Here is a 23,857-nt window from a genome sequence, read left to right as displayed (position 1 = left end):
TTTCTTGCAAACATACTGATATCCGATGAAGGATATTGCGGCTGCCAGAATTACGCTTTATTTGACAGCACCCACTTTCTGCTTCCTACATTATGAGCACACATTTATCACTTCGATCGAATATGATGCCCAAGAGCAGTGGTCAACTCCAGGGAATAAAAGGCAATTGCCCCCCCTCATGTGTGCCGATTTACTGGATGATGAACAGCTATGTTGCCTTCAATCTTGTCGTAAGTCAACGTGTGTGTGTTGGTATCATTCATGCACCCATTATCAATCATGATTACATTGTGATTGCTAGAAAGCTGGCTAGTGGTAAACAAAGGCAAATAGGGAAACATCTACGAGAAAATGTGAGAAATTACAACCAACACAAATTGAGGGATTTCTTAAGTTTATTTTATATTTCGGAAAAAAACATGTGTACGTAGCAGTCATGAGTGACACTACAATGGAAGCAGGATGAAGGTACTAGTCACAACGTAATGACTTTTTTTTTCCAATTGTGTGCAAGATCTAAAAACAAAGCAAATAGAAGTGGGCAAGTCACGATCTCCTTTTTCTCCGTGTCCAAAATCCCAGGGCTCCTAAGGTGAAATAGTCTGTAGGGGCCAAAGCAATGCTTCCATGCTTATCGAACGAGTGTTAATAGTTGATTGATGTGATCGAGGTAGAACTGCTACTAGTGAAAGTATACCTTTGCGATGTGGTCCAAATATTCCCACTACCTCTTGCTTCACATGCCATGTAAAAATTCTTTGAGAACTTTATGCTAGCTGCTAAGGGGAGTGAAACATCTTTAAAATCCTGGAGAAAACGATGTAATGTATAACCTAAATTCATGATTGACGACTTTACAGCACTTTTATGAATGTCAGGCTAATCGCCTTTTGATGTTATCCAAAACATACCGTTGTTTCAGAGGATAGAGTTACTCTAGTATTCTAGAGTCGGCGATAGTTCAGTAATCGTTTTTTTCCCTTTTTCCTATAAGAGAGATGACAGTTTAATGTCAATTTCTGCTGCTGTGTCTGCGTTCAAGGGTTTTATAGTTTCTAGAGAACATAGATCGACATGTAGCTTCACGCCAAAGCTGTCCAGCAAACGAAGGACTGCACAACACGCAGCCCTTTTTCTTTTGGCGAACCACAAAACACGCAGCCTTCGTCATTGCAAGTTTGCAACACGCCTTGAACTGGACTTGAGAAATACGTAATACCATTCACTCCTATATGCACGCACTTGTATGCACTCTCCGGCAGATGGACGGGAGACACGTGTCCACGTTTGGTCTTTTGGTTACCTCTTGAGTATATGGTCATCACCCGGGTGTTTAGAGCATCTCCAGTCGCGTCCCCCAAAGGGATTTGGGGCGCGCCGGACGAAAAATGCGTTCCAGCCGCGTCCCTCAAAGCCTTTTTTTGTCCGGCGCGCCCCTATACGGTGTCCGGCGCCCCGAGCCCGTCCCCGTCCCACAGGGGACGCCGGACACAACGAAAAGCGAGGCGGGCTCCCACATGTCGGCGACTATTTGTATAAACTGTTGGTTCGCGCCTCTTTTCTCGTCGCTCCTTCCTTCCCGCGCCTCCCACCCCACCGCCGTCGCTGGATTTCCCGGCCGTTTGGGCGTCGATCTCTGCTGAGAGTCGGCACCGTTGTCGCGGCTGGGGCTCCCGCCGGTCGTGCCGCCGCCGCCGCGTCGCCAGCGCGTCCCAGAACGCGCCGTCAAATCCGCCCCGCCTCCGCGCACAGAAGGTGCTCGACGACTTGCCAGGTAGGCGCGATTGGCCGCTGTTTGTTGCGTCGTCTGCCTCGGCGAAATTTTAACCATTGATTTTGCTTTAGCCATGGACAGCGACGATGAGATGGTTGCCCTGCTGCTGGAGGACGAGCAAGCGTTCGACGACGACCTGCGGGAGCATTTGCTGATCATCGCGTCCCTCCAAGACATGCTTGACGCTGAGGCGGAGAAGAGGAAGAGGCCGCGCCGCGGAGGATCAAGGCCGGGAAGAAGGAAGTCGAAGCCCCGGCAGAGGATGGAGGGGCATGCCATGCTGCACAACGACTACTTCACCGACGATGCAACACAGGCCGACAATTTTCGGCGCCGGTACAGGATGAGCAAGGGGCTGTTCATGAATATCCTCCACGGCGTTCGAGAGTTCGACCCCTACTTCAAGCTCAAGCTCGACGCTGTAGGCGTTCTCGGGTTCTCGTCGATTCAGAAGTGCACCGCCGCCATGAGGATGCTTGCATACGGAGCACCTACCGATACACAGGACGACTACCTTCGCATGAGTGAGTCTACTTCCATTGAGTGCGTGTACAAGTTTTGCCGAGCTGTGGTGGGAAAGTTTGGCAAATACTACTTGAGAGGGCCAACTGAGGAAGAGACTGCAAGGATCATGGCACAAAATGCTGCCAGAGGATTTCCTGGAATGCTTGGAAGCATCGATTGCATGCACTGGGCATGGAAGAACTGCCCGTTTGCTTGGCAAGGTATATACAAAGGCCGTCATGGATATTGCAGTGTGGTGCTTGAAGCTGTGGCAGATTATGACCTGTGGATTTGGCATTCTTTCTTTAGCATGGCGGGATCACACAATGACATCAACGTGTTGCAGCGGTCTCCGGTGTTCAGCAGACTAGTGGAAGGGCATGCTCCACCATGCAACTATGAGATCAATGGCCACCAATATACCAAAGGCTATTATCTAGCCGATGGTATATATCCAAAATGGGCCACTTTTTTCAAAACAATCTCGAATCCATCAGGTCTGAAGAATTCTCACTTTGCTACGCGACAGGAGGCTTGCAGGAAGGATGTCGAGCGGGCATTTGGTGTGCTTCAAGCACAATTTGCTATTGTCTGGTACCCTGCTCTAAGTTGGTCTCACGACCAAATGTGGGAGGTGATGCAGGCTTGTGTGATCATGCACAACATGATCATCGAGGATGACCGCAAGAATCATGTTAGGTCACATGTTGGTCCCTATGAGTGTCAAGGCCCTCTCGCGGAGGTTGATCATGAGTTGCCTGCAGATTTTGCTGATTTTCTCGCCATGCACGCAGAGATCCGTGACAGCAATGTGCATGAGCAACTTCAAGCTGATCTCGTTGAGCATTTGTGGAGGATCAAAGGAAATACCGTGGCACCTTGATGTAGCATCTAGCCCTATTTATTATATTTGATTACTTGTTTTATTGTTTGTTGTAATTTAATTTGAAAACAGTCCTCGCAAACATTTTTATTCATATGCTACATTTGATATAAATGGTTTATGTGTTAAAAAAATTATTTTAAATGTTTGGGGGCGGCGTTTGGGGGACGCGGCTGGGGAGCGACGTCCCCCAAACACGGCACGAACAAATCACGTCCCCCAAACGCTCGATCCGGCGCGCTTTGGGGGACGTTTTGGGGAACGCGGCTGGAGATGCTCTTAATTAAGCTTTTTAATGGTTTGTCACGGCTATGGCGATGGGTGTTACCGCTACCGGGTTAGGTTAGAATACATGGTCGGTGAGTGCCTTGTAAGCGTGTGCCAAGTCATAGACCAATCTTTCTCACGTGATGCGACCAACTTGTGTAATACACGTCGATGCTATAAGACTCAACCCTATAGAGAGAGAGGAAAAATTAATACAAAAACATATACTACATGGTTTCCTTCCTCTACATGTCTTAATCTCTTGTCAAAGATTCATTCGCCAATCTCTCTTTCTCTGTGGTAGAAAAGCATCCAGTTTTTTTTGTATCATTCTAACAATGTATATGTTATTGTGTAGAAGATTTAGTTGAATTCTTTTACTACTTTTGAATATTTTGACTATTTCTTGTGTACCTATTGAAATCAACTATACTATCCCAAATAAGGTTAACAAAAAACAAAACAAAAATATTTATGTGGGATTATGTACAAACTAAAATGATATCAAGGGCATGCCATGAAAAATAAAATGGTTGTTAGGAGGAATTCAAACTTGCCTTTGCAAGTCATTTTTTAAAAAAATAAAGTAATATGTAACTGTTATAAACAAAAATTTAAACTTACCATTGAGAAATTTTATGGGCAACAAATCCTGGCATAAAATCTCACAATGTTTTGCAAAAGTTGGACTATAAATTATTCAGAATGGCACATCTCCAAGGATGTTTCGTAAACTACTCAAACTTCCAAGTTTGTACCACATTAAATCTTGTTACGGTCGTTTCCACTTTAGTTTGGTCCACACTTTAATTAAGCAATTTTGTCTACAAACATGAACTTGTATTTCCACATATTTGTAGTAATTTTACTTCTATGTTTTAAAATAACTAACTAAAGGTGCCCCTATGAACTAACTTGTAAAATATTGATGAGTCTTAGGAGTTCTGGTATTAAGATAACTACATGTATAATGGTGTGTAATAGTTTCAAATTATCTCGAACTATTTTACTATTTTCATTATGTTAGATGACTTTATGCTTACTTATTTAAGTTAATTCTAATTTGAACTATAATATTCCAACCAAGGTTAAATCATTCAACAAAATATGGGCAAGTACCTACGTACATGTTTAGATCATATCTAGGATACAATTGAAAAACTCAAATGTTTGTTAGAAAAAATTGAAACATATATTTGCAAGTCATTTTTTATAAAATAAAATAATATGTAAATGTGGTATAAATAAATCATAACTTAGAATGGATGGGAACAAATTTTTCACATAAAAATCTCATAAGGTTATACGAAATTTCGAATATATATTGTTTAGAAATGGACACCTCTTCAAGGATGTTTCATAAACTTTAGCTCAAACTTCCAGTTTTGTCCTCCACTAATAATTTTGATATCATCATTTCATTGTAGGCCAAACTTTAATTAATTTATTTTTTATAAACGATTATGAATTTAAATTTCCACCTTTATAATAATTTAATTAATTAAATAATATACCCTTTGAAGTAACTTGTAAAAAATATTGATTAGGTAAATCTTATGAAATTATATATCAAAAGAATATCTTGAATAGGTTGTTTATGGAAAATTATTCAATGGTATAGTTCAATTTACTCGAATTAACTCAAATCCAAGGTTCATTTTACCCAAATTTACAAGTTGCATATTTAATGGATTTAATTTATCCTAACATGTCCATAAAATTAAAATCTTTGTTTTCCTTCATCGCTAGCTCTAATGTAACATAAAATTTCATAGGTTGTAAGAAGAACGGCCGACGATGGTGGTGGGGACGGTTTGGGTGGGCGCGGGGAAGTAGGGAGTTGCGCCAACAACCCCCCTTCCTCGAACTGGAAACTTGTAACCTTAAGCTAAGTAAACTAGATAGCGACGGTGGAAGCTCAATGGATCCTTCTCAGAATCGCATAGCCCAACTTACTCTCTCTATTACGACACCTCGTGCCTTGGCCGTGGAAGCGACCAAATCCTGCACCAGTTTTTGTTGCTCTCAACTAGCTCTGGCATGCTAGTTGTGGAAGCAACCTGAGCATCCACTAGGTAATGATGCTGGCTTGCTCGGCCATGTCTACCTCGACCGTAGAAGCAGCCAAAGCATCCACCAGCCGATGGTGCTCCTCCCCATGTATGTCATGGTTCTCATCCTACTCCGCCTCCTTGTTGGCCATCTCGAACATGTGCTCTTGCTTCTCCGCCTCCAGTCATGAGATCGGAGCTTTGGCAACACATTCTGACTTATGGCCAATTGTGTTCTATGTTTGATAGGTGATGTTCTATTAACATGTAAAATGTGAAGTTCAAGCACACTTCATTTGTGGGGTAAGCAAAACAGGGACGGAGCCAGCTTCCCACCTTGAGGGGGCAGGATAGTGTTGTAAAGTTGATGAGGGGGGGGGGGGGGGAGTTAGCTAAATCAACAAGAAATTAAAGTTTCAGTGAGTAGTGTTCCTCATAAAATCCAAACCATGGGGGTGGATAAGCCCCCCCCCCTCGCCCCCCCTTCTCTCCGTCCCTGAAGCAAAACTAATGTTAATTATGAATGAGAAGTGATGTAATGATGTTGTGTTCTTTATCACTATTCATTGCAGAATTTAGTTGTTCGTATATTCCAAAACGATTTGATTTTGAACATTTTTTGAAACAAATGCTGGGAGGCCCCTACAACGGGCCAACGGGGTTTCTTAATAATAAGCACATAAATTTGCGTCCATGAAGATTCCAAATTGATTTGTCACCGGTTTGAATATTTTTTTTTCCTTTTAGCCATCTTGAAGCTTCCAAAACATCACACATTGACAACACCGGTCGTTTGTGTCACCATCTAGTTTTTTCTACTAGTATAAAAAGTTGCATAAGTGAGCAAAAAAAAAACTTGACACGTGTTGGTTAAGTCAAGCCACTCAATCTCCCATCACAAAATAAGTAAATAAGTATTGGTGATCATCTTTTTTCTTCCTATACAGAGTAAAGAAACTGATCGGCTCAATGTCGTTAGTTTTGTTTTGGACGAACGGGGCCAACAGGTGGACGGCTCGTCGCCGCCCCCTTTCTTTTCCTCACCCGAAGAAAAGAAGCTCCGGCCTGCCTGCCTATGGATATGATACGCTACCTTGTACACTACTCAACAGATAGATTGCGTTGTCAGGAACACACCACTTGGGGTAATATAAAACGGCCCGTGTCGTCTTCCCACCAGATCTCTGATCGCGTGGCCGATCTCAGGCAGCTATCCTGCGACTGCGAGCGAGAAGCCTTTCGTCCCATCACCTAGTAGTAGTAATTTAAGGAGAGTTCATAGTCGCCGCGCGTAATCCGAGCCGACTTTTCCGTGGCTAATGACCTCGTAAACAAAGCATTGCTTTTGAAAACACCAACGCGCGCATCCATCCGTGAATAATTCTCTCGCCGTCCATTGCAACGGAGACGACAGGCTAAGGGAGATTGAAAGGGAGTGGCGAGAGCGAGCTCCGGTAAAATCTAGCCCGGGAGTCACCTTCGTCTACCTAATTCTTGGCGGCTGGGGATAAGTTCCTGGAGTTTATAAGATAAGACCCCTTGGGCGCCATGGGACCGAGCATAGCGATGGATGGGCTAGATCGTCGATCCGCCTCGACAGGGTCATTAGCAGCGACCTGTAGAGCAACAGCGATCGACCCCTGCTAGCTGGGATCGGACTCTACTGCTGCATCCGATCGACGGAGGGAAGCTTGTTCAATTATGGAGTCCACAGACATCGATTGGCTCGCGTATATTCCGTGGCCACCTCGCACGATCTCTTACATAAATAGAGTGGCTATATTGGCTACTAAGTTACCTGTCTCTGTCCATCGATGAACCTGGTTCATCCTCTTATATATGTTCCGGATTGCAAAAACCTTTTTTTCCGAGAAGATGCCAAAGGGGTGCCACATTATCATAGAAGACTATATGTATCTTTCTCTATTAAGGATAGATTGGAAATTAGATTGTGGGAAGATAAAATTGTTAGGCAATGCCTCCGTGGACAATATCTAACTTCATATTATAGAAGAAGTCCCACCAGTTCTAGGCAAATATCTTGAAACGCTCTGTTACAGCTTCTGGAGTCGGTCCATTTGACGCAGAGATCTCGATGGAATCTCCACTAGAGTGGTAAATTCTCGGTCAATTCTATGTACAAAGTTTTAATTCAACCTAATGTATCAGTCGATGATAATAAGAAAATTTGATCGGTCCCGATGAATTTTTTAAGTAGCTTAAAACGAATGTGTTTGTGTGGTATCTTCATCGACTTGTAATTCTACTAAAAAACGAAATTGACAGGGAAGCAAAACATGCATCTTTTGTCACCACAAAACGAGACTATAAAACACATATTCTCCCGGCGTAAATTTGCTAGTTCTATATAGCCAGCCATCCAAATAGGTTGCACCATATACCATATTGAGTGTTACGAATATATTCGGCAATTGTTTCAATAGTGTGGATCCCAGATTTAAGCTACTTATTAAAATGAGAATGATTGCTATTATTTGATCTCTATGGCTATGTAGAAATGACAAGATTGTGAAAGATAAAAATGCTTATGCAGGCCATCTACCGGTGTACTGCTTCGCTCCTTTCATGGTCATCTCTATAGTATGTGTAGCATCGTAAGTTATTTGTATAAGCGTCTACACAGTTGGAGAATACAAAGAGGGATACTTTTTCCCAACATGGTTGGTCTCCGGATTGGCCCTCCTTCGCCTTAAGTACTCTTACAATTTCTTTCATGAGTACTTGTAGGGAGCCTAGTTTTTTCTAGTTGAAACATTTAGATGGGTACGGCTGTGTGCACAGCTATGCATAGGTTGAGTGTAATACTTAAAACTTATAAGTAATAAAACATCCTTTTATCGAAAAAAATGTGGTATATAAAACAAAACCGTAAGTATAAGAAGGCTACAACTCACTACGAATAACAAAGCGTACTACAAACTCTACAACTGGGCTAGTTCGAAGGTAACCACCCAAGACAAAAACAACTCCAAAAAAGGTAGAGCATGTCTTGAACTAAAACATCCCCGGAACAACTAGCTGCAATAAAGAAGCCTCGATGATCTCTGATAATTGCACCCTGTACATGCATCTAGAAGGAACCCCGCATCCACATTTAACTTGACAAAATCCTCCCTCGATTTTGTCTAGCCGTGTCTAACAATTCTGACCTTCTTCTGTCTAGCTCTTAAGTAGTTGAAAGCCAGTGTAGAGATCGCCTGCGCCGACCTTGTGGGAGATTGGACTGTCTCACGGCGTGTGGCCAGCCGATGTTCCCACCACACGTACCACACTGCCGTCGCCACAAGATCATTCCTTTCTATCTCTGGGATTAGTGGAGCTTTGGCTGAACGACCGCGAAACAGAGCTTCAGGTGCATGCCCGCCATCAGACTCAAAATTGCATACCTGTGTGGTCAGTTCATGCAGCCCAAGAAACTTCAAAATATCATTAACTCTTGGACATGTAAAGATAGCATGACGCACACTCTCACAGTCGGTCATGCATAGTTGGCACTGGGAACTAGGCTGCGTACACTACTAGGAAAACTATTATAGGTAGAAATGTATTTTGTGGCGCACGTAAAAAATATGTTCCACAAAAAATATTTATGTGACGCACCAAAAAAATATGCTCCACAAAAATTTCTAATTTCTGTGACGCATGTAGGACTGGTGCGCCATAGAACTTTGCCTTTTTGTGCCGCATGTGCACGGATGCGCAACAGAATCTTCATGGGGCCCACGCGGGGTCTAGCACTGCACATGGGCGAAGAGAATTCTGTGGCGCTGCCACATGTGCCACAAAAAGACAAAATTCTGCCCACGCGCGCCACAGAAAGTTGAAGTAATTTTTTCTCCCCACGCAACTCCACCCCCCCCCCGATCGCCTTTTTAGCACTATAACATACAAAAGAAATAGATAGAAGTTTCAAAAAATAAAATCCTTCGGGGAGCCCATGTATTATGGCATCTAGTACCACTGAAAATTAACAAATATGAATTTTGAATTTTTTTTGCAAAATTGCATTGCAGAATCATCAAACTGATTCTTGGCTTGCCCAGTTGGACAATTTTTAGAATCGCCAAATTCGAAAAGAGTAAAAAGATACAGCAAGTTCAAGATTTTTTCCTGCCAAAATAGAAAATTCGAAAAAAATTATAAGTCACATGGAGCTTCCCATGCGCCACACAAATATTGGCCCAAATTTTGATACGTCTATTGGCCAAGACACCGTTGCAAGGAATTGCACCAAGCAACACTCTCCTACAATGGATTTTAATCTTTGCCGACACATTTAAGTCCCATAGTGTCTTCCACATAGGCAACGTTGATGAGGAACCAAACTCACTTGTTCTTCGAAGTTTATTGCCATGTTGATGCTCCCATTCAACATGATAGCATGATCTTACCAAAAATATCCTAGTCTTCGAATAATGACATGATACAAAATCATCCATCATACCCCTAGCCAATGGAATATTTAGTATACGTCGAGCATCAATCGGCCAAACGATCTCCCGTATACGTTCCTCATCCTATACATTAGTTTCTGGATCAATAAGTTCTGAAACCTTTGTTAACAATATATTACCTCTTCTTGTCGCAGTTCTCCGATTAGGACTACTTGGAATCCATGCATCATTCCAAATATTAATATGATTACCATCTCTAACTCTCCACATGTGTCTTCTTTTAAAACTTTGAATCCCTGACCAAATACTTTGCCAGGTATAAGAACTACCTTTCTTCAGTTGACAATTTAAAATATCCCCAGAAGGAAAATATTTAGCCCTTAATATTCTAGCACATAAAGAATTCGGTTCTGAAATCAACCTCCAACATTGTTTTGCCAACATAGCCAAATTGAAGCAATGTAGATCCCTAAATCCCATACCTCATTGTTTTTTGGTGACACACATTTTTCATCATGCAAACAAATGCACATGTTTCTGTTGGTCATCATCTCCCCACCAGAACTGGGATATTGCAGTGATTGTCCCTTTAATGATCTGCTTGGGTAGCTTGAAGACCGACATTGCATATGCAGGAATAGCTTGAATGATAGCATTTAAGAAAACTTCCTTTCCACCAAAAGATTAATTCTTCTCTTTCCATCCCATGAGAAGCTTGAATATGCTGAAAACAGTCTGATCTATCCACTCCCACTAGTGGTGGTAGACAAAGATATTTATCTGTAATGGATTCAGTCATAATATTCAAAATTGAACATACCTCCACTTTAGAATCCATATACGTGCACGGACTGAAAAATATACTGGATTTAGCTCCGTTGACCAATTGCCCTGAGGCTTCACAATAATCATTCAAAATTAAACTTTTGTATCTCTACTACCGAGGCTCGTGCATTGTGGGATGAGCTACTGCTTGCTGGCCAGATGGGGTGCAACAGAATAGGAGTGAACTCTGATTATATGGATGTGGTCGATGTCATGAAGAATGGAGGGAATTCTCTTGGTCCAGCTGCAGCGATCTATAAGGAGTGTAATTTTCTATGTCACAATTTCTCAGAAGTTTTTATTTTTTCATTGTCCTAGGAAAGCCAATATAGCAGCACATGTTTTAGCTAGTCGTCCTGAGGGGTCTCAACCGATTGTCTGGACTGAGGACCCTCCTGATTTTATTGTGGATGTAATAACGGATGATGTATCTGTGATGCTCAAGTAATAAAATCCGCCATGATGGCTCTCCCTCAACAACAAAAACTGAAACATCCTTGCCGTCTCAACCGGGGCTGGTCGCCTCAGAATAACAACAACTACCGCCGAACTTTCCATGTCGATGCACAATCCACCCTTAATACAGAAAGTAGGTGCATGGAGGGACTTGATCAATCATGAGGACCTGTTGACGTCAGAAACCCCCTGGCGGGCAGAGACGGGCAACACGGTAGAGCCGGGAACAACTAGGGCTGCGGCTGGCCCCAGTCCCTCAGAGCGACGGCCCGCAAAGCCTCCTGGTCGCACGCGCCGATGTTTATCACAAGGGCGTGCCACCCGACCTATACCCGGTCGGGAAGGTGTGGATGATGCCTCGCTTAGTTTCCTGCAGGGGCACACACGTAAACGTTAAATACGAGCCTCGATCGGCTCTCGGGTTATCCCGTGAATCGGCTCAAAGAGCCGATCCACCCATGATTCGGACGAGGTGTCCGAATATATGGTGGTCCCGCTTGATCAAGATAAAGCTGATTAGATCTACGACGATTTAGGGTTTTCACCGCATAATCGGATCATCCTACTCACGATTGGGCCTCGCGCTCGCGCACGGTGACCGTAAGCCGATCCTAGACAGGGCCTAAAAACCAACACGAGGTTGATCCCCGGAACATCCTTTCTAGGGCTAGCGAACGCCACCCTACACGCCGCTGGATCCTCCAACCCTTTGTAAGGCCTAACTATTGCGGATGTTAAACTAATCCTTGATGAAACAAGGAACAACCGTAACGGATCAGATCTACTAAACTATGATCAAGCGGGGTGCCGTCCCTACACCTAAGATAGGTGTAAGGGCGGCTAGACATGCAAGGGTTGCACTACGATAGCATGTAATATGAAGAACAATGCTAACCCTAACATATCTAAGATAACTACGTTGCTCGCCATCAAAAAGGCTTCCAGTACGAGCAACGCATGAACAATGTGATAGGCATTACGCTGCCTAGATCGCAAGATGCGATCTAGGCAGCATGGTGCTTACCGGTAGAAACCCTCGAGACGAAGGAGTTGGCGATGCGCCGAGATTTGTTTGTGGTTGAACGTTGGTTGTTTATTCCATAAACCCTAGATACATATTTATAGTCCAGGGGACTTTCTAATGTGGGCGTGCACCAAACCGTGCACGAGTAAGATTCTAACTTCTAAACTAAGATGCGATCTAATATGTTACAGATACACGGGCAATTAAGCCCAAATTCTCCATGCAAGGCCGCTTCAGAGATCTTCCATGTGTAATCTTCCAAGCCCATCCTGATCGCGGCCCACCTCCTGATTTAGCCAAAATCTGGTGATAACACATGCCCCCCTGGTTTTGGTAATGATAATTTTCAAAACCACTCTGTTTTTTCTTCGAAGGATCATGTCGTGGCAGAGCAGAACCGTCGCAGTATGTTTCATCATGACGACTTGCCTTCCCAACTTCTCTGCATGATTTGACAGTTTTTGGCACCATGTCCTCGAAAACTGTTCGAAAATTAAATCTCCATCTCCTTTATTTAACTGCATCGAACAGTTCTCCTCTTCGTCCTCTTCACATTAGCACTCCCAAAAGCCCTTCTGCGCACCATGTCTTCCTCTTCCTCCACCTCATCGGAACTTTCCCTCGGGTCCTCCTCCTCCCGTGAGACGCCGCCGGACATTCGCGCACCGGAAGAATGGGACTCGGAAGACCACGCCTCCTCCATCCGGTCCGAGGAAGACAAATCCTTGACCGGTGGGGAGAGCGACCTCCGCTTCCTCGCCGACGGGGAATCGGAGGAGGAGAGCGATGACGATCGCTTCTCCTGGGATGACTTCACCTCCTCCGAGGAGGCGAAGGAGGAGGAGGAGGAGGAGGACGAAGACAGCTCCTCCGACGAGCCGCCGGCCAAACGCCGCCACCTCTGGCCCGGGAACCTCAGCGACGTCGACAGCGACGACGACGACGCTGACGAGGAGGACGAGGACAACGAGGGTCCTGTCGGCGGCCGCTGGAGCAGCGATGACGAGCCGGTAGGGAGTAGCGCCGACAGTGGCGATGACGGCGACGACGACGACGAGGGCAGCAACGGCCCCTAGATAGGATCTTAGCATAGGGCCAGCAGTAGTAGACGGGGCAATGTATCCCCTAGTACTTCCTTTTGAGAGCAATCAGCTCTTCTATGTAAGAAATCTGGTTTATCAATGAAGAAATTCCCCCAATTTGATTTTGCCGATTCCCTTTATGATAATTTAGCCGATTGTCCTTCGTACTGATTCTGCCGATTGTCAATCTGGTCAATGCCCAATAAGCCGATGGCATCGCATCGGTCTCTCACGATAAATTTCGAGATAGATCCATCCGGACCCAAACTCCTGGTCAAACAAGGCCAAGCCATAATCGCGCAAACCCTAGGCCTTTCAGACATTCTTCTGCCGCATCCTTCCCTTCCAGATCCTCTTTGCCTTCAGAAGAGCCCTAGGACTGTTGCTGGATCAATTCAAACGCCGAAGCTGCCACTTCTGCAGGACAGGCATCACTTGCCCACAAATTCCCTCGCGATGGTATGCAGTGACGTTTTATAATCCTGCTCTGTTCTCTTTCAGCAACCATTGCTCAAAATCAAACTGAGATGCAGAGCCAACCGATTTTAGCAAAATCGGCTTTCTTATAGCAAAGGACCTCTCGTGGCAAGCTGCCCTCGAGCCTCGGCCGGGGTGGAAACAGTGATGAGGACCCGTAATTCAGGCAAACAGGCTTGGGCTCGACCATGTCTGAGAGTGCTATCGTGCGGGGCCAACCAATTGATCACCTTTCATCCGTTGACAGTCTATACAGTCGATCCAGCAGGCTAGTAATCCGGTGTTGAGTAGGTGCCCTCAACATAGTCCTAGGTTTGTCGCTGAATCGTCTTGCATACTGAAACCGATAATTTTGCAACATCAGCACCATTCTTCAGACAAGTTGTGATGCAGAGTTAGCCGATTCCAACGAAATCGGCTCCCCGCAGCGAGAGAACCTTCAAGGTGAGCTGCCCCCCCCGAGCCTCAGTCGGGGCGAGAATAGCAGTGAGCCGACCACGTCGATCATCCTCGGTTTCCAACTCGTAATGCAGCATCAACCGATTCCAACAAAAATCGGTTCTTCAGAGCGAAGAAATTTCGTGGCGAGCCCCCCCCCCCCGAGCTTCTTCAGTTCAATCCTTGCGCCTTGCTGATCAGATCGGCTCATCATCTTCGGCAGGCTGCAGCAGCTTCCGGTGAGGATGTCCTCGTATTTCTGACGCCCTCCAAACTCTGGGTGCAACAAACCCTGGAAGTGACAGTTACTGAGTCAAAACGTGACAGCCGATGGCTTCGTCATCGGCGGTTCTCCTGGTCTTAGAAGAGATATGCTCCCTTCGTTAGGCTCATCCCTACCCTGACTTGCACGTTTATGCTGCCCTTGCCGTTAGTCAGGGTTACGATCCGCAATCCTGCAGTCCTGGTTCTAGAAGACGTCACGTTCCTCGCTGCTAACGCCGCTGATCTTGAAGACTTGTCAATGGGAATTAGGGGTCCTTGAAGGGAAGACCCACTCCCTGCTCCAATACCCATCATCAAATTTTGAATTTTCGACCGATTTGTGTATCGGCCCCCATACTCCAATACCCATCATCAAAGGATGAGACGCTTCCACTGCATATCCTCGTGTTTTATCCACTCAGGTGCCCCCCGGAGCCGATTCTGTCAAGAGAATTGATGGTATCGGCTCTGTTGGATAACATGTTGAACCCAGGCAGAATGGATGGTGAGGATAATTTTGGCCGATTGCTGGAATCGGCCTCCCGTTGCTTTCTCGGTGAAGGTTTTGTGATGTCCCTTCATAAATTTTTTGGGGCCGATCACGAGGATCAGTCTTGCCACGTTTATCCATCGACATTTTCTTTTGTCACACGGTCAGGCCGGTGGATAAAACCAGCCTAACCCCGTTCTTTGTCACGTCGATGCGCTCACAGTCGTCCAAATTGATGCCTGAGAGCGGCTCTTGGCCTGATGTCTCACAAATGTCCATGCCAGCCGTTGAGACCTCGACTGAATCACCTGCATGGACGACTTCTACTTCATCTACATCCCACTGTATCAGGTATTGGTGCATCGTGGATGGAATGCAACAGTTGGCGTGGATCCAATCTCTCCCTAGTAGGACAGCGTAGGTACTCTTCGTTGTCGACGATAAAGAACGTCGTAGGGACAGCTTTTCTTCCTACGGTCGGATCCACATTCAGAACACCTTGTGCGTCGGATGCTTGGCCGTTGAAATCACTCGGTGTCACATTGGTCTTGATCAAATCTGAGCTCGAGCGTCCCAACCGACGTAGCATGGAGTATGGCATAATGTTGATCGCCGCTCCGGTGTCCACCAACATCTTGTTGACAGGCTGCCCATTGATGTAACCTCGCAAGTACGGGGCCTTCGGATGCTCGTAACTTCTTTCTTTTGGCTTCTCAAAGATGACCGGCCGTGGGCCGCGATCTAATTGCGCCACGGGTGCTTCATATAATCTTGGAGCGCTAAACTCCGTTGGAAGAATGAAGACCATGTTTGTGCCAGCCGATGTGTCATCATCGGCCTTCCTCTGCTTGGGGCGCCACTCTTTTCTTTGTGGCCGACCTTCTTCGTCCAGGGTTCGCCGAATTTTGGCGGCTAGATCAGGCCGTGCCTTCCTTAGCGTGTGCAGGTACAATCTTTCAGCTTCTTCTAACCCACGCAGACGCTGAACCCTTCGCTTTTGGGAACGGCTGAGCCCATCAGGGCACCACCTGGGCCGATGATATTTATCTTCTTCATCATCGTCCTCTAGTTCCTCGAGATCTTCCACCCGAGCGGACTCAGCATGCTTGTTCCGAGGCGGGAGAGGCCCTAGACGCTTGAACACGGACACGTTAGCGGCATCCTTCTTCCTTTGCTTGCATTCTGGGCAGTTCTCGATTGTTGGCAATCAGCTCATTCCTGAGTCCCAGCAATGTTTGAAGAACGGACAGTCCCAGTGCCTATCCATATCACCCTGCCCCCTTGACCTTCCTTCAGCGCGATGATTGTACCCGTCGTCGTTTCTATCCTGCTGACGGTACCTCCTGTCCTCTGCGCCAGACCGACAATTTCTCTCATCATCTACGTCGTAGCGCCGACGTCGGTCGTACTGCTGCTCATATTTGTTGAGGAGATGCTTGGAGAGTGGACGTTGATACCGCACGCTTCTCACTTCCTCCTCTGTCAGGCACCGTCTGTCATCATCTCGGGGCCGGTCGCGTGGATCGGCCTCCTCTTTGTCCTTGCCACGGAAGTGGCTGCTTTCTGCTTCGTCTTTGCCACGGCGGCTCGCAAGCCCTGCCATGTTGACACCAAAGGAGAACTTTGGCTGGCCTATGGAGTGGCTGAGATCCACCATGTTGACGCCAGGCGACGGACGTGAGTCTCTACCGAGCTTGATATCGTGCGGCTGGGTCTTCTCAGAGGAGCCGATGAGTTCGGCTTCGAGGGTTGCCTTGATCTCGTCATGTTTCCTTTTGAGCTCCTCGGGCAGATCCTCGTACTTCAGCGGCCTGGTGCGTTCTTCTGACGGGGCGGACAGGTCCACTCCATCGAGTGCGCCTTCAGGTATGAAACCCTTCCACCTGACGCCATGGGAGCGGGTTTGGTGGAAAGAGCCGATGAGTTCGGCCTCGAGGGTTGCCTTGATCTCGTCATGTTTCTTCTTGAGCTCCTCAGGCAGATCCTCGTACTTGACCGGAGTGCTTTCCGCCATCTCGGATGCAGACGGCGATGTGGTGGATGTTGAAGGGAGTCCCACCGGGCGTGCCGAACGTGTTGACGTCGAAACCCCCGGCGGGCGAGAGACGGGCAACACGGTAGAGCCGGGAACAACTAGGGCTGCGGCTGGCCCCGGTCCCTCGGAGCGACGGCCCGCAAAGCCTCCCGGTCGCACGCGCCGATGTTTATCACAAGGGCGTGCCACCCGACCTATACCCGGTCGGGAAGGTGTGGATGATGCCTCGCTTAGTTTCTGCAGGGGCACACACGTAAACGTTAAATACGAGCCTCGATCGGCTCTCGAGTTATCTCGTGAATCGGCTCAAAGAGCCGATCCACCCATGATTCGGACGAGGTGTCCGAATATATGGTGGTCCTGCTTGATCAAGATAAAGCTGATTAGATCTACGACGATTTAGGGTTTTCACCGCATAATCGGATCATCCTACTCACGATTGGGCCTCGCGCTCGCGCACGGTGACCGTAAGCCGATCCTAGACAGGGCCTAAAAACCAACACGAGGTTGATCCCCGGAACATCCTTTCTAGGGCTAGCGAACGCCACCCTACACGCCGTTGGATCCTCCAACCCTTTGTAAGGCCTAACTATTGCGGATGTTAAACTAATCCTTGATGAAACAAGGAACAACCGTAACGGATCAGATCTACTAAACTATGATCAAGCGGGGTGCCGCCCCTACACCTAAGATAGGTGTAAGGGCGGCTAGACATGCAAGGGTTGCACTACGATAGCATGTAATATGAAGAACAATGCTAACCCTAACATATCTAAGATAACTACGTTGCTCGCCATCAAAAAGGCTTCGATGCGAGCAACGCATGAACAACGTGATAGGCATTACGCTGCCTAGATCGCAAGATGCGATCTAGGCAGCATGGTGCTTACCGGTAGAAACCCTCGAGACGAAGGAGTTGCCGATGCGCCGAGATTTGTTTGTGGTTGAACGTTGGTTGTTTATTCCATAAACCCTAGATACATATTTATAGTCCAGGGGACTTTCTAATGTGGGCGTGCACCAAACCGTGCACGAGTAAGATTCTAACTTCTAAACTAAGATGCGATCTAATATGTTACAGATACACGGGTAATTAAGCCCAAATTCTCCGTGCAAGGCCGCTTCAGAGATCTTCCATGTGTAATCTTCCAAGCCCATCCTGATCGCGGCCCACCTCCTGATTTAGCTAAAATCTGGTGATAACAGGACCACATCTTCTTTAACTCACTGGCGACACCGTATATTGTTGTTGTTGAAGACCAATATATTGGACAACAATGAACACCGGAGGAGCACAAAGTAGGACCTCCAAGCTGTGTCTCCAAACACAATGCTCTCAACGAAAGGACGACGTCAAGAACACCATCATCGTGTCAATCCTGCTCTGAATCTAGGCTTTCGTCATACTAGCTCCAAGCGAACGAGGGGGATGGTGGTAGTGGTACACACCTCGCCGACGCGTCCAAGGAGCTAGGTGAGCGACACCCACAGGGCTTCCAAGCAGGCAGGATTGCAAAAAACTAAACATTAACGGCTTGGCTAAGATGGTGTATGATCAAGAATCCGTGAACCTTCCACGGAAAAAGATTACGCCAACAGTTTGACATGAATTTGACTTGGGCGATCTAATTAAGAGCATATAATGGAGAGAGACGTTCTTTGCCACCGCCAGCACACCCCGCTGCCTGTCAGTGTAAGGATGCGACGGATCCGTCGCGATTCGGCCTCAATTCCTCCTGCACGGCTGGGATGATCCGAAGGGAGAAGAGTACTCAAGGGAGAACAGGAACAGTAGCGTGATGCTACGGTCCACTGGATTTGGAAAACCATTTGGACAAAAACGACAGACCCCATCGGCCGGTCACCTCCGATGTGGCCACCAGCAGCCAGGCGCAGCGCTGTCGATACACCCCGCCATGGCCACGGCGGCATCGGCTCACGTGGCCACCACGGCCTAGCACGCCGCAAAGAAGCACGCCCCGATCAGTCAGTCAGTCAGAAACGGCACCAATTATTCGTCCCTCCCGCCCGTCCCGTCCCGTCGTCCACTCTGCACCGCTGAGTGCTCGGCGAAACGACGGCTTTGTCATCGGAGCGCGACCGCCGTGCCATGCGCGCGCGCGCGGGGGGCTTCCGGCTTTATTCGCCGTCGTTGTACTGCGCCGCAAGCCGCCGGGCGAGGAGGCGTACGCCGCCCGAGCGGGCGAGCGCGGCGAGAGAGTGCGAGACCGATCGCGGAAAGAGACCGCGGCCGAGCCGACGGCAGCGCGCGCCCGGACGTCGCGATCGCCGGAAGAACGGGTACGTCCAAGCCGGCGAAAACTACGCGGAGACGGAATAAAAAACGCGAGGCAGCCGGTAGCGGCGCCGAGCCAGGGGCGCGCGCGCGGCGACGGCAAATTAAGCATGCCGCGAAATAACGGTGAGACGGCGACAATTACGTACACAAGTGGATGGTCGAGGGACAAGGGCCCCTCGCGAGATGTTTGCGTCGATCGACCGATCCATCACAGGCAGCAGGCAGCAGGCAGCTGCAAAAAAGAAGAGGAAGGACGTAGAGAAAGGTCACAGCTTTCGTTATCTTTGCAACCCTTCTTCCCTGGATCAAGGCCCTCGACAAGGTCCGCCGGCCCCCTCTGTCCCCTCCCCGATGCACCTAACAGCGACCCTATCATCATCACGATTACCCCCTCGTCGATCGAGATCTCCGATTCATCATCGCCACCAATCGCCCGAATCAGCCGCCATCATTATCGCCAACAACAGTATTTCATGATCGCCATCGCCGGCACGATCGCCTTACACGATGGCCCGTGCGCCGGCGGAGGGTGTCCTGGGGAAGATCTTCTGGCCCGGCGCGAGGATCGCGAGCGGGTCGTAGCGGGCCTTGCGGTCGACGAAGCGGGCCCACTTGGACCCGAAGTGGGCCGCCCAGTCGGACTGCGCGCGGTAGCTCGGGAAGTAGGTCTTGAAGTCGTAGCCGTTGCGGCGGCAGGCGTCGACCACCGCCGCGTTCTGCTCCACCAGCTCGCCCACCGCCGGGCCGCCCGTCCCGGACGGCCGGCAGAAGCGCAGCAGCGCCACCAGGTAGAAGATCTCGCCCTCCGGCAGCGCCACCGACGTGTTAGGGTCCCACCTGCGGCATTAATTACCAGCAAGTTAGTATATTACATAACGTGTTAGTAGTGTTACGACAAAAGAGAGGAACTTGTGGTAAACAATGGCGCTATCGGAGCGGCGGGCCCGCCGGGGAGACAAGGGCTGTGGCTGAACCAGAGGTGCGGTGGCGTGGAGCCGGGCCGGGTAATGATAATTTATCAATCATAGGACTCGAGTTAGTGGCTGCTAAGCTAATGAGCGATCTGACAAGACAAAATCCAAAACAGATTACTGGGGATGGATAAACCAGGGAGGGAGAATCAGAAGCCCGCCGGCCGCCTTTATTGTAAGGAACTACTAGTACGGAGGGGCAAATCGGCGACGATCCCAGTCAAGAAAACGTCAGCTCGGGCGAGCTCACATGCGTGTGCGTGCCCCAAATGGCAACTCGATCTGTACGGCGGCATGCATGCAGACAGAAGCAATTCAAGCAAGGAAGAAGTAGCGCGTGCGTCAGCATATATACTCACTTGGCCTTGAGCATGGGGTAGACGAGCATGGGCCCGTCGATGCCGTCGGCGAGCATGCCGTTGATGACGGCGCGGTCGAAGTGCGCGATGTCGCGGGCGGAGATGAAGAGGTTGAGCCAGGGGTGCGGCGCCGCCCAGCTGCCGTTCCGGCGGGCCTCCTCCTCCACCCGGTTCACGCGCGACAGGAACTCCACGTACCCGACCTCCGCCGCGAACTCCAGGCCGCGCACGTACTTGAGCGGCCGCAGCATCTCGTCCACCCTCTGCACATATAGACACGCGAACAGACATGAGCACGAGGCGAATGAATGAATAACGACGACGACGACGACATAGGCGCGCGTCACAGGGCGATCGATCGTGGATGAATGAGGTGTTTCCGTGGGGACAAGACGTGAGGTGGGGATGAGGAGCAAGAGGGCGTGTGGGTGGTGCCAAAAGACGGGATCCTCGTCGTCACGGGCGCGGCAGGGGAATCGCGTCATGGCCCGGCCGCTGACCCACATTGTACGCTCATGGCGCGCGAGCGAGATCGGCCGTGATGAGGACGCCAGTCGTGCGCCCGGCGCGGCCGTGCACTGGAGAGTGGGTGCGAGTGGGGGTGGGGGCCGTCGCCCGTAGGGTGTTTGGCGGCACGCGCGGGGGCACTTTGGGGAGAGGCGCCCGTCACCGAATCCAGCGGAAGATACACCGCGAAGCAGACATCCCCCTGCCAAGCACAAAAGTACGCCACCGCAGGGTGACCGCCTGCCTGAGCGGGGCATTGATGGATGATTTACGGCGAGATTTTCTCGCCTGCCTGCCTACGTACCTCCTCCACGTCGTCGGGATGCTGGTGGTGGTGCTGGTACAGGGCCACCTCAAGGCAGTAGAGCACCGGCCCGGCGCCGGCGGGGAGCAGGGACGGCTCGAAGTGGGCGCCGCCGGGGATGGGCACCGACGGCCACCCGTTCACCGGGTCGTCGTTGCGGCAGAACGCGAAGCCCTCCACGTAGTCGAACGCCCGCTCCGACGGCCGCGTCACCAGCCACTCCGCGTCCGCCGCGTAGTCGGCGAAGCTAGAGTACACCACGCGCGTCCACTTCACCTGCGAATGTCGAGACACGCACACCACCACCGTCCGTCAGCGTTCCGGCACCGATCGATAGACAGTACACAAATCGTTCGTTCGTTCGGTGATGTGATGTTGCTGGCTTATTATTACCGTCTGCGGCGCGGGGGAGAGCGGGATGCGGGCGCGGGTGATGACGCCGAACTGCCCGAGCCCGCCGAGGACGGCGAAGAAGAGGTCCGGGTGGGCGGACGGGGAGCACACCCGGCACTGCCCGTCGCCCGTCACCACCTCCAGCTCCGCCACGTTCGACACCTGCGGGCCGTACCGGAACGACTGCCCGCTCACGCCGCCGTTCGACAGCGTGCCGCCGACGGTCAGCCGGAGGTAGTCCGTCCAGGACGCGGGCGCGAGCCCATGATTCGACACGGCCCAGTGGAGGACCTCCTCCCACAGCGCGCCGCCGGGCACGTCCGCGAAGGCCCCGCCGCCGCCGCCGCTCGGCAGCACGAGCTGCATCTGCGTGCGCCGGGCCACCGCGCGCATGTCCAGGACCAGCCCGCCGTCGGCCATGGCCTGCCCGGCCACCGAGTGCCCGTTGCCGCGGGCGGCCACCGTCAGGTGCGCCGTCAGCGCCGCCGCCTGGATGGCGCTGGCCACGTCGTCCGCGCTCGCCGGCCGGACCACCGCCGCGGGCCGGGCGCTCACCAGCCCGCCGAAGTCCCGCGCCGCCGCGCACTCCGCCGCGTCGGCGACCACGGCCAGCTCCATGGTCTCCGGCTCCGCGGCGGCGGCGGTGGCGTGGTCCATGTACGCGAGCATCATCTTGGGCAAACTGTTTCTTACTGCGACGACTGTCTTGTGTTGTGTTGCTGAGGGCGAGGCTGGGCCGCTCGCTTAGCTGAGCTGAGCAGAGCACTCTCTGTTCTGATGTCAGTATGCGCTCTGTCTCCGCCCGCCTCTCTCTCGTGCTAGTTGGACTGAGATCCGGTGCCTCGCTGAAGGCAAGGCACGGATGAACAGTACCGTGCCCCGCTGCCTTTTCTAGCTGTTGGATTGAGAACGGATGGCTAGATGAGCGTGAACAGGCGCAGTGCTACAGGACACATGCTACAGGATATTCGCTACAGTAGTCATCCGCAGTGCCTGCTACAGTCGACATCCACAGTGGCTGCTACAGTAACTATCCTCACTGCCAATCTTGTCTGTCCATTCTCTATCCAACGGCCAAGGCAGCAAGGCACGGTACTGTTCATCCGTGCCTTGCCTTCAGCGAGGCACCGGATCTCAGTCCGTGCTAGTTTGAGTTTGGATCCCAGGGGTTTATATCGTCACGACACGCGGTCGTCCATACCCATCACACCTTTCAAAAAACACAAATACTTGTTAAATTAGAAATTTACATGACTCTTTTTTGTGGAATCAGTCGACGGTCATATCGTTTTCTTCTTCTTCAAATCCATATATACAAAAAGTAGCCAGATAATTCGCACATTTCGGTGCTTAGATACTAAGTATACTTTATTTTGTATTATCTTATATTTGTTTTCCTCGATTAGGCTTAAGCCATATATTAAGGGGGCGACAAAAAATGCGACTATGATAATTGTTTTAATTCATCGTAGATTTTAGTTGTAATTTATAATTAGTACGAATCACAATAAAATGAAAGGGTCCAAGATATTTTTCTTAGTTGCAACATCACCTGTAACTAGAAAAAAAATCTGAGTTGCAACCCTTGTTACCAGGGAAGATTTGGGGACTCATGGTTTATATCGAACACTAAGGAATTTATTTTACAGATTGCTAGAGAGGAAAAGTGAAGAGAAATGCCAGAAGAGGAAAAGGTAAGAGAACTTGCAAATTTCATTGTGTTTGATATAAACCATGTGTCATCCTTGGAGGGGGGGGGGGGAGAACCACTTGCTATTGAACTCCACACTCCAATAACTCATGATACGATGCAAAATATATGAGATATTAGTATAATTAACTAGAAATTCCATACATATGTTTTTGATGTATCAACATCTTCAACATCAATCTATACTCGTCCTCGAGCATAAAGATAGTAAAAAAATTTAGAGTTTATTATCATAAATACAAAGTTTAGTTGATCACAACTATAATATTACTATATAAAGGAAAGAGCAACAATCATCACATTAAGTAATAAATAAATAAAAATTCAA

At 49.0% G+C, this 23,857-nt stretch overlaps 1 protein-coding gene across 1 annotated transcript; it reads right to left on the bottom strand.

Annotated features, from left to right (window-relative positions):
- Positions 1-19,427: 19,427 nt before the first annotated feature.
- On the bottom strand, positions 19,428-22,625 carry LOC124675170 (cytokinin dehydrogenase 11-like). Its single transcript, XM_047211267.1, has 4 exons — positions 21,819-22,625; positions 21,397-21,701; positions 20,615-20,875; positions 19,428-20,121 (listed from the first exon to the last, which is right to left on the bottom strand). The coding sequence occupies exons 1-4, from the start codon at positions 22,488-22,490 to the stop codon at positions 19,785-19,787; spliced, it is 1,575 nt and encodes a 524-aa protein (XP_047067223.1). The 5' UTR covers positions 22,491-22,625; the 3' UTR covers positions 19,428-19,784.
- Between the last annotated feature and the right edge of the window lie 1,232 nt (positions 22,626-23,857).

Source organism: Lolium rigidum, chromosome 1 (genome assembly GCF_022539505.1).
Source record: "Lolium rigidum isolate FL_2022 chromosome 1, APGP_CSIRO_Lrig_0.1, whole genome shotgun sequence".
NCBI classification, from domain to species: domain Eukaryota; kingdom Viridiplantae; phylum Streptophyta; class Magnoliopsida; order Poales; family Poaceae; genus Lolium; species Lolium rigidum.
This window is presented reverse-complemented; position numbering and strand designations above follow the sequence as displayed.